The 12,133-nt window shown below is 46.1% G+C and overlaps 1 protein-coding gene across 3 annotated transcripts in view; it reads right to left on the bottom strand.

Annotated features, from left to right (window-relative positions):
- The window catches only part of LARP4B (La ribonucleoprotein 4B), a 92,896-nt gene that overhangs the window by 35,896 nt on the left and 44,867 nt on the right, over positions 1–12,133 (bottom strand). For all 3 annotated transcript variants that reach the window (XM_030320667.1, XM_030320666.2, XM_030320665.1), the window contains one exon: positions 1,400–1,478. In XM_030320667.1, coding sequence (XP_030176527.1) covers positions 1,400–1,478 — 79 coding nt within the window. The remainder of the gene's footprint in view (positions 1–1,399; positions 1,479–12,133) is intronic.

The raw sequence follows: 12,133 nt of genomic DNA on the forward strand, positions 1-12,133 counted from the left end.
CAATCACAGGGTAAGCCTTTGGAAACATATTTATAGCTTATCTTTGTTCTAAGAAGTGTTTGAGTAGCTTACTGAAGATACAAACCCACTTTTTTAGGTATGAAAATCCTAAGAAAACTACGAAAAGGCCAGGAAAGGCCGGTCCCCAGAGTGCTCGCCGTTCAGTCTGGAACACGTACCAGAGGAGCTGCAGACCCAGTGGCAGCCAGGTCACAAAGAAGGAAACGTGACCAATGACATGACCCACGGGGTCCCTCCAAGGAAGCTGCAGGTACCAGCCGTTCAGGGGAAGGTGAGCCACTTGCTGCTGTCTGGCCCATGCTGCAAGCTTCTGGTAAGTCTCCATAACCAGGACGGCGTGCTCAAAACCTCTCAGCACAGACACACTGGTTCCACAGCAGAGGCTGCGGACAATCTCTAAGATCCACGAAGCCACACAGCCACAGACCCGTGGAGGGACCCGCTGCTCCACCCCCACCTCTCAGGTGGCCCAGGGGGGCGAGAGCAGGGCTTGAGCAAGGCGCAGACCCAGCTCCTCCAGCACACAGCCTCACAGCCCAGGCTCACGGCCTGGCTCTCCATCTCAGAGCACGCCCTCAGGCAGGGTGCGGGGTGGGCAAGGAAGGAAAGCTGGGGCCCCACCCGGCCCCACCCCTCCTCTCCCCACCGTGCGGCCCCATAGTCTACGGGGCCCCCATCAGACGCTCTGAAGTCCGAAAGCAGGCCCAGAAAAACACTTTAAAAATCACTATGACTGATGGGAAACTTTACATGTGACACATCAGTTATCTTCATGCTCAAAGAAAATTACACTTAACCCAATCCCATCCTCTTGTATGTATGGTTGTCGCTTTGAACTTTAAAGGTTCTGCTTCATTTGTCAAGAAAAAAGGTATTACTCAGGAAGTTGTTCTCAGAAAGAACAACTAAAACTACGAGTGGCACACATACAGAACGCTTTGTTACTGCAGAGTTTGGCAGACTACGAGGACTACTAACAGCAAATTGTTCTCAAACTTCACTGTGCTGAAGAATGTCTCTGTGAGGCGATGACCTACGGCCCCGCCTTGAGAGTCTGATTCTGTGGGATTGGGGGGGGGGGGGGGGGGGGAGGGGCGTGCCCAGGACTCTGAATTTCAAAAAGCAACCCAGGAAATGATCATCACGATGGATCCATGCAGACGTGCGTGGAACACCGGCCTAGATGATTATGTTTGGTTCTCCACTGTGTCAAAGGCTAGGACTACTCCACATTCTCTACTTCCTATTAATAGCTATACACAGACATAGATACCAACAGACATACCCCCTCGTGTGTACACAGTGTCACATCTGTATAGAAAAACCGGCACAGAACACTCCAGACAGCAGGGATGAGAAAAACCACTGGCGTCCTTACCTAGACAAGCAGAACTCCAATGTCTTTTTGAGTACTTCTCGGGGGTCCTCCTGGGCTTCTGGTTGAGACTCATTTCCTCCTACATAAAAGCAATGATCAACTTAGGAAAACAGGCTTAAAATTTACCAAGCAGATGATTCTGCACAGCAATTCTCATGATTTCAATGTACATGTTAATTTACCTACACTGTGCCTTGATAGTAAAAAACTTGCTATTTTACCTACTGAAAAAAAAGAAATCAGAGGCAAAAAATTTAAAACCCCCTCTCCCCCAAACAAAAACAACAGTTTCAAAAATAATCTGAGGGATGCCTGGGTGGCTCAGTCGGTTAATAACACATCCTACTGTTGACTTCAGCTCAGATTATGATCTTGTGGTTCTTGAGTTCAAGCCCCACGTTGTGCTCTGTGCTGGCAGCGTGGCATCTGCTTGGGATTCTCTTTTTCCTTCTCTCTCTGCCCCTCCCCATTTCAAAATAAATCAACATTAAAAAAAAAATATTATGAGCAGTAAGATTTATTAGCAAAGTTTAGAGGTCCTTCCCCCCCACCATCCTGAAAATAAGTGTAAATTATTTAATTCCTTGTCTCAATTCAAAAGGCCTTTCAGGCAGACTGCAAGAACACAGATACTAAAACCAAAATGAAATATAAAGAAAAGAATCAAAATAAGAAAAAGGCAAATACAGGCCAGGAAGATAAAGGCTGGGGATTACAAGCACACGGGCCATAAGGATGATGCAGTCTCTACACTAGAGCCTTATGAACCTGCTGTTAAATGTCCAAGCAGGCATGGGGCACCTGGGTGGCTCAGTCAGTTGAGCATCCAACTTCGGCTCAGGTAATGATCTAATGAGTTCACAAGTTCGGGCCCCGCGTCGGGCTCTGTGCTGACAGCTCAGAGCCTGGAGCCTGCTTCAGATTCTGTGTCTCCCTCTCTCTCTCTGCACCTCCCCCACTCACGCTCTCTCTCAGAAATAAACAAACATTTAAAAAAAAAAAATTTTAATGTCCAAGCAGGCAAAGTTCCAAGTAAGAAGCCTCTGGGCCAGAGATCCTACTGGAGGATACCAAGTGAGCAGACCCTCAACAGGAGACAGACTGGCCCGAGCCTCTAGAGGCGACTTCTTCTAAGATGGTGGATGGCACAGTGGACAATGTCTGAGCGCGTGTCCCACGAGGCACCACTCACGGACCAGGGAGTGAGCTGGCACGCAAGGTGAGGTCCTGGCACCCCTGCACCTGCACACCACAAGAGCAGGATTTTCACACTGGAGTCTGGGGTGACGCCCCTGCCCTTCCCCCAGGACTCTGCACTCCAGGCAAGGACCCCATTTTTAGGTGGCCAGGATATCAAAGGCACCAAAACACTAAGAACAGTTTTCATACACTTCTACATAAATCTGCACACATACTCACGTACGTGGAGTTTTCTCACAAGAGACACCAGTTTAAAAGTCAAAGACTGACAACAGTAAAGACAAAGTGGGGCATTTACTGAACAAGTAAGCACAAACTCTCTGCTCCCAGCGGGAAAGGCGATCTGCAGCTGAATGAGTCAACATGGAACGTAACATCATGTGGAGTCAGACATGAAGGAGACCGCCACCGTGCACGAGGAGAGACTGCCCAGGCTGCTCCGGACATGACAGCCACTACAGCGGTGGCACAAAGCAGAGGCCAATGGAGGAGACGGTGGGCCTGGCGGGGATCAGGGGAAGTGCGTTCTCCAGCAGGGGTGCCGCCAGAGCACGGGACTAGGCGCCTGCAGAGAGGTCAGCACGTCTGGGCAAGTCAACGGGAGCACACGATGAGGGCACAGAGGCCGGGAGGCGGCAGTCAGAGCCTGCAGGCCTTGTGGGCTACTACAAGGAGATGAGGATTCTAACCTAAATGTGACAGGAAAACAATTTTCATCTTGGAGAGATGTCTCCGGTCTGTACTGAAGACGGACAGTGAGGCACAGGAGGGAAGAAAAAAGCCTGGTTAGGACGCAGTGCAATAATCGAGGATAAACTAGTATTTGGGACAATTCCAGGTAAGGGTGGGACTTCAGCCAAGAACACAGAAGAGCGGTGGTCTAGGACCAACCCCTGGGCAGGCCAATCTCCCAAGGAGAACAGAGAGGGTGTGGCCAAGGAGGGGACATGAAGTCAGCAAGAAACGCAGGACACGGCAAGGTCAAGGGACAGAAGAAGCCACAGTTCATCACTGGAGGCCTGGATAAAGGCAGTCACAGTGCTGTTGATGAGCCTGGGGCAACAGTCTACCTGGATGGGGCTTGAGAGGGCATGGGACACGAGCACAAACAGGCAGCTGGCCCAGACAATGCTTCTGGAGAGTTCTGCTAGGGAAAGACCGGGTGTAGAGGGCAGGCTCATCTAACGTGAGAGAGAACAGCGCTATGTGGAAGGCTCCTCCTATGGCAGAGGAAGGGTCCACGAAGACCCTGAGAGCACAGAAAAGGGTCCCAGACAGAGGCTGAGGTGTACAGGTGTCAGGGTGGAAAGTGTGCTTCTGATGGCTCCGGTCTTCACAACTGAGACAGACGTGAGGTCATCTGCTTCTAGGCAAGATGGTGGAACCGGAGGTCCCCCCCACCAGCAACGCTTCGGCATCCACCCTCGGACAACAGTGCCCAACGGGAGCTCTGGCGTCCAGGGAGGAGACTGTGAAACCTGGGTACGGTCCAAGGCTGAGCGGAGCCGTTTGAGGAGGCAAGCTCTGCATCCAGGCAGCTGACTTGCCAGAGGCCCCAGCTACAGACCCGGAAATGCTCTGCCCCTTGAGGGTTCCACCATACCGTCTGGCTTGGGCCTGTCACCAGCATCATTGCTAAGGACCCCAGGAGGAGCCTGGCCCACCTGAGTCCTGGGTAATCAGCACAAACACCTCGGTCCTGGCTGTGGGCCCCGCTCCAGCCCCCCAGGCTGCAGTCCAGGAGTCCCTAGAGCAAGCCCAACACAGTCAGACTGTAAGTACCACAAGGGCACCAGAAGCGGGCTCCTGCCACTCTCCACCACAGTCCGTGAGCAGGCCTGCTGGCCAAGGGCCCCCCTGGAAAATACCCACAGTCAGTGCCTCTGGAGACAGGCCAGCCGACCCAACCTCAGGCTGACAGCAGGTTCTGAAACAAGCCTGTGACTTGGCTTCAGCCCCTCCCAGCAGCCCACAAGCAGCTGTGCCCGCCCAGAGACTCAGCAGGAGACACAGCCGTCCCTGTCCCCAGAGCTCCCAGGGACCACACAAGATCCATAGCCAGATTCCAATGTAAAGGAGACGTACAAATGGCCTGACAAAGGGTCCAAAATAATCATCTTTTAAAGAAACTCAGTGAGGGGCACCTGGGTGGCTCAGTCAGCTAAGTGGCCGACCCTTGATTTCGGCTCAGGTCATGATCTCACAGTTCGTGAGTTTGAGCCCCGTGTCCGGCTCCAACTGATGGTGTGGAGCATGCTTGAGATATATTCTCTCTCTCTCTCTCTCTCTCTCTCTCTCTCTCTCTCTCTCTCTCTCTCTCCCCTATCCTCTCCTCTCCTCTCCTCTCCCCTCTCTCCACGTGCACGCTCTCCCTGACTCTCAAAATAAATAAACTTAAAAAAATAAAATAAAATAAAGAAATTCAGTGAAATCCAAGAGAACACAGACAACAGAATCAGGAAAATGATGCAAAAACAAAATAAGTTTAGTAAGGAAGAAGAAACCATACAAAAGAACTAAACAGGGGTGCCTGGGTGGCTCAGTTGGTTGAGCGTCCAACTCTTGATTTCGGCTCAGGTCATCATGCCAGGGTCGCAGGATCAAGCCCCACATTCAGCCCTGTGCTGAGCCTGTTTGAGATTCATATTCAAGCCCCCCCCCCCCCGCCTGCTGGTGTTCTCTGTCTAAAATAAAACAAACAAATAAACAAAAACAAAAACCAAACAGAAACCCTGGAGATAAAGAACACATGGACAGACCTGAGAACAGAGTCAGACATGCAGAGAGACTCGGCAGATGTGAGATGGGTCATGCGACATTAGCCAGTTAGAGGAGCAAAAAGAAAAAAAAAGAAAAGAAAAACAGTGAGGAAGTCTATGTGAGTACTGGGACACCATCTGCTGGGATTCTGTGCACTAGCATAAACTGTCTGAAAAAAACAAGAAAACAAACCCATTCATAACTGCATCGAAAAGAATAAAATACCTAGGAATAAACTCAACCAAGGGGTGACAGACCTGTACCCTGAAAACTTTAAGACACTGATAAAGAAACTGAGCAAGACACAAATACATGGAAAGATACTCCATGCCTGTGGATTGCAAGAATATGGTTAGAACGTCCACACCACCCAAAGCAATCTACAGATTCCATGCAGCCCCGACCAAAATTCCAACGGCATTTTTCAGAGCTAGAACAAACAATCCTAAAACTCATATGAAACCACAGAGACCCTGCACAGCCAAAGCAATCTCAAGCAAGAACAAAGGGGGCATAAATGCTCCCTGATTTCAAATTATATTACAGAGCCAAGTGATCAAAACAGACTGGTATTGAAATAAAAAGACACACAGATCAGTGAACAGAATAGAGTCCAGAAATAAACCCACACATATAAAATTCAACTGATTTTCAACAAGACTGACGAGAATACTTAGTGGGGAAAAGGTGTGTCTTCACTGAACAGTGCTGGAAAAATGAGGCAGCCACATGCAAAAGAATGAAACCGGACCTTGATCTTACAATACGTACAAAAATCAACTCAAAACAGACTGAAGACTTAAACGTAAGACCTAAAACTATAGAACTCCTACAAGAAAACGTAAGGAAAAAGCCCCTTGAGATGAGGCTGGGCAATAATTTTTTTGGTCTTGCAAAACCATGCAAGTGGGACCACATCACACTAAAAGCTTCTGCTCGGCAAAGGACACCATCCACACAATGAAAAGGCAGCCTACAGAATGGGAGAAGATATTTATGGGATCTAGACCTCTTTGATAAGGGGTTAATATCCACAACATGTAAGAAATTCATTCACAATAGCAAAACAAAACAAAAATTTCATTAACAGTGGGCAAAGGACCTAAACAGACATTTTTCCAAAGAAGATGTACAGATGGCCAACAGTCCATTAAAAGATGCTCAACGTCACTAACCATTAGGGAAACGCAGATCAAAACCACCATGAGACAACATCTCACACCCACCGGGATGGCTAGTATCAACAAAGTAAGATAACAAGTGTTGGCAAAAACGTGGAGAAAAGGAACTCCTGTGCGCTGCTGGTGGGAATGTAAACTGGCACGGCCACTGGGGAAGACAGTGTGGAGGCTCCTCACCAAATTAAAAATAGAAGTAAGTACCATATGATCCAGTAATGCCACTGCTGGATGCATATCCAAAGGAAATGAAATCAGAATCTGGCAGAAACAGCTACACTCTCATGTTCGTGCAACGTTACTCACAGTGGCCAAGACAAGGAAACAACCCAAGGGCCTGTCGACAAATGAATAAATAAAGATGGGACGTATACAAACACTGGGATATCACTCAGCCATAAAAAAGGAGGCATCCTGCTACCCGCGACAACATGAACGTTGAGGCGCTATGCTAAGTGATACAGTCAGGTACAGAAAGGGAAAAAACTACATGACGTCACTTGTATGTGGAATCTACCTGAGGGTAGACCCACGGTTACCACGGGCTGGAGAGTGGGGGAAATGGGGAGATGCTGGTCACAGGATGCAGACTTTCATTATCAGACGAATTCAAGTTCTGTGGATCTAAGGGACAGCACGGTGACTACGGTCGACAATCCTGTACTGTACACCTGAAACTGGCTACGAGGGTAGACCTTAAGTGTGAACACACCAGAACAAAACAACTACGTGAGGTAATGGGTATGTTAATTAATTAGCTTGACTGTACTAATCATTTCACAGTGAATACGTAACATCAAATGACCAATGTGGTATATTTTAAACGTATTCAATTTTTACTTGTCAATCAAACCTCAATAAACCTAGAAAAACCGTAACCTCACCCCGCCATTTCCTTACATTGTTTCCTTAACTTCTCTTTTCTATTGTGGTTACCATCCTCCCACGTGCCCTATCACGAACTTACTTATTATGTGGGTTAGTTGTCTGTCTCTGTCAAACAGATATAAGCTCAAGTAAAGCCAGGGCTCTCACTAGTCACATCACTGACGGATCCCAAGGAAATGTGGCACATGGTAAGTTCTGAATAAATACTTTCCGAATGGAAAACGAAAACAGTAAACAAGTTTTCCACGTGCAGGAACATCGGCCCCTAAGAGAAAGGAGACGTACGACTTTCCGAGGCCCAGGCTCAGGAAGTGAGAAGCCAGACAGAACTCAGTGGGCATGCTGCGTTAAGGGGCACAGAAGAGGGTGCCAGGACAGGGGGCACAGGGAGGGGCCCGCTCAAGTAGGCAGCCGTGTCACGGCAGCAGTGTGATGGGAGTCCCTGAGACCGGGACGAGCCCCCTAGAAGGTCGAGTAGCAGCACGCAGACCTCTCTCCCCAGGGGGCTGGAGACGTGCCTGCCACCCCCGCTGGACCAGGGTGCCTCCCGCTCGCAGAGCATGGGGTCCTGCCTCAGGAGTGGGAAGGAACCGGCCCAACTAAGCTCCACTCCCCTCAGGCCTAACAAATCTTCGAGCAAGCTGTAAAAGCATCAAACCATTTCCAAGTAACTTAGATGTACGTTGGAACGATAACCAAAATACATAAAGAAATACAAAACGATTAAGCGCCCGATCAAGACAAATTCAATCCAACCAAAACTTACCACAAATGTGAAGCAGGAAAATAGGACTCGTTATTAACAGCAACCTGTCCAGAACTAACACAGATGTTAACGTGAATTGACAAAGACATTATAATGGCTAGCCTCCACGTGCATAAAAAGTTAGGTAGAAATGTGAAAATATTTAAAAGGCGCACCTAAGACTCCTACAAGTGAAAATGACAATGTCTGATATTAGATATAATGGAAACTTTCCAAAATGAAACTGAGAAATAAGAGTTTTTAAAAAGGACCCAGGACTGGTGAGCTCTGGGACAACTTCAAGAGTCTTATACAGGAAAAATCAGAGATCGTAAAAGAAAAGACCGGGATGGCGGTGGGGGGGGGGGATGGGAGTCACAGATAGAGGAGCATCATTTGAAGAAATTACGGCCAAAATTTTTCCAACTTGGATGAAAACATTTATAAACAGATTCAAGAAACTCAATGAACACCTACCATAAGAAACATAAAGGCTGCTTTTAAGATACATCATAATTAAATCCCCAAAACCACTGATAGAGAAAAACAGCTTGAGGGGCGCCTGGGGGGCTCAGTCAGTTAAGCATCTGATGTCGGCTCAGATCATGATCTCACAGTTCATGGGTTCGAGCCCATGTTGGGCTCTGTGCTGACAGCTCAGAGCCTGGAGCCTGCTTCGGATTCTGTCTCCCCCTCTCTGTGCCCCTCTCCCGCTCATGCTCTCTCACTCTCTCAAAAAATGAATAAACGTTAAAAAAAAAGAGAAAAACAGCTTGAAACAGAAGTCTGTGTGAAGTGCTGACAAAAAAATCTGACCGAGAATTCTACACGAAGCAAAAACAAATGTAAAACAGAGATGGTTTCAGAGTCACCAAAGCTGCAACAACCCATCACAGCAGATCTGCACTACGAGAGAAGCACTGGAGTCCTTGAGGTGGAAGCAGGAGCATAAGCAAAAGGAAGCCTGGGTTCACACAAAGGAAGGAAGACCACCAGAAGCGGCAACTACAGAACAGCCCCATTAACAACAGCAAAATACACATTCTTCTCAAGAGAAAAGGGAATGCGTACTAAGATGGCCCATATTATGGGCCATGGTACAAATCTTAATAAATTTAAAGGGATTCAAGTCATTTATGTCCCACAACTATAAGGAGAGTAAATTAGAAGCCAATAAAATAAAGTTCCCTGGGAAATCCCCAAATATTTAGAAACTAAATATCAGACTTCTAAATTACCCATGAATTAAAACAAAAAAAAAGAAAGAAATCAGAAATCATTTAACTGAATTTATTTTTTTGTAAAAAAAATTTTTTTTGACGTTTCTTTATTTTTGAGAGAGACACAGTGTGGGCAGGGCAGGGGCAGAGAGAAAGGGAGACAGAATCCGGAGCAGGCACCAGGCTCTGAGCAAGCTGTCAGCACTGAGCCCGACACGGTGCTCGAACCCACAAACCACGAGATTGTGACCTGAGCCAAAGTTGGACGCTTAACGAACTGAGCCACCCTGGCGCCCCTGAACTGAATTTAAACACACACACACACACACACACACACACACACACACACACACACACACACACAATATACCAGAATACACAGAGATTGTGCTAATAAACGAGTATTTAGGAGGAGATTTATAGAAATAAATGGCCACCTCAGAAAAGAAATGCCTCCCATCAATGAGCTCAGCTTCCATTATAAGACACTAGAAATAAAAATTAAACCCAAGTAATGAAGAGAAAGTAGATTATAAATATCAGAAAAAAAACAATGAAACAGGAAGGAGAAAAATGATGCAGAAAAATCGATGAAACCAACTACCACTTCTTTCAGAAGATCAACAAAACTGACAAACCTCTACACAGATTCATGGGGGGGGGGGGGAAGCTATGAATTACCAGTAATAGTAAGAATGATGCGGCATAGCTACAGATCCTACAGATGATAAAAGAATAAACAGAGTTTTATGAGCAATTCTACATGATAGAGTTGACACTTTAGATGAAGTGGACCAAATCTCTCTTTGTGAGACACAAGTAACCAAAACTATCTCAAGAAGAAATGGACAACCTGAGTAGGCCTACATTAAAAATCAAACTGGGGAGAGCGCCAGGGCGGCTCAGTTGGTTAAGCACCAACTCTTGATTTCAGCTCAGGTCGTGATCTCGTGGTTTGTAAGTTTTGAGCCCCACATTGGGCCCCATACTGACAGCATGGAGCCTGCTTGGGATTCTCCCTCTCCCTCTCTCCGTTCCTCCCCCGCTCATGCTCTCACTCTCTCTCAAAAAAAAAAAAGGTGGCTGAAAACTTTCCTTCAAGCAAAACTCTTAGGCCTGAAGGGCTTCACTTCCTTCATTTCTTCATCTAAAAAAGAAATGATGGCCTCTTCCAAAAAAATTAACAGAGGAAATACACTGAAAACTATAGACCAACATCCCTCATGAACACAGATACGAATACTTTTAACAAAATTCTGGCCAATCTAATCCAACAACTAATCAAAAGTGTATTACATCATGACCCAGTGAAGCTTATCCCAGCAATATAAGGTGGATTATATACAATCAATGTAATTCATCGAACACACTAAAAGAAAGAAAGTATGATTATCGCCACAGATGGAGAAAAAAGGCATGATAAATGCCAAAAACCACTCCCGATAAAAACTCTCAGCAAATCCTAACAGAAGGGCACTTCACAAACCTGATAAAGGTCATATACGCAAAACCACACTAACATTACACTTACTGGTGAAATGGCACGTTTTACCCCTACGATCAGTCAGAGGTTTGCGCTCATGATCTGTTCACTGTTCACCTTTGTAATGAAGGCTGTAGCCAGGGCAACCAGGCAAGATAAAGAAATATAAGGCACCAGATTGGATAGGAAATAAAACTGAATGTTTTTAACAAATAACACGACTGTCCATGTAGAATATACAATGGAATCCACAAAAAGTTCCTACAACTAGGAAGTGACCTTAACACATTTCCAGAGTGTATCAATTCACAAAAATTAATTATATTTCTAACTGGTATAAAAATTCCAAATTAAAATTTTTAAAAAAATCTCTTACGATAGCACCCCCGCCCCCCAAAAAATGAAATACTTACGGATAAACTGGATGAAAGATAGGAAAGACCAGTACACTGAAAAGTAAAAATGCAGCCAAGAAAAATTACAGAAGACCTAACCAAGTGGGGAAGTGTAACAGCTCATGTGCACTGCACTGAGACGTCAAGTTTCTCCAAGTGACCTACAGATTCAGTGCAATCTCAATGAGCATCTCAGCATTCTGAAGACATTGACCAGCTCAGCCTAACCTGTATGGACATAAAAAGGAACTAGAATAGTTAAAATAATTCTGAAAAAGAAAGCTAACACCACCTGTTTGTAAGAATTATTTACAGTAATCAAAACAGGGGGCACTATTGTGAAAACAGACTTAACAGATCGAACAGAAGAGTGCCCAGAGATGAACCCACACGTAGGGACAAATGATCCTGACGACAGCCACAGACAGCCCAGGGGAGAAGGGGGTCCTTTCCGGCAAACGGTGCTCTAATAGCTGCACACCCACACATGGGGGAAAGAAACAACTCTGCTGTCTACCTCACACCATATACAACAACTGACTTAAAATGAGCCACAGACCCCAAAAATGTGAAACTTAAAACTACACAACTCCTGGGGAGACACCTTTGTGACTTTGGATTCAGCTTAGATTTCTTAGATACAAAACCAAGAGCAAGACCATAAAAGAAAAAAGACCTGATAAACTACATTATAGACCAAATTTAAAACTTCTGCTCTTCAAAAGACACTGTTAGGAGAACAAAAGACAAGCCACAGACTGAGAGAATGTATTTGCAAATTATACACCCGATAAGGACTTGTATCCAAAATGTATAAAGAACTCCCAAAAGGCAATAGTAAAACCAAATAATGAGCAGACAACTT

This window comes from Lynx canadensis, chromosome B4 (assembly GCF_007474595.2).
Source record: "Lynx canadensis isolate LIC74 chromosome B4, mLynCan4.pri.v2, whole genome shotgun sequence".
NCBI lineage: Eukaryota > Metazoa > Chordata > Mammalia > Carnivora > Felidae > Lynx > Lynx canadensis.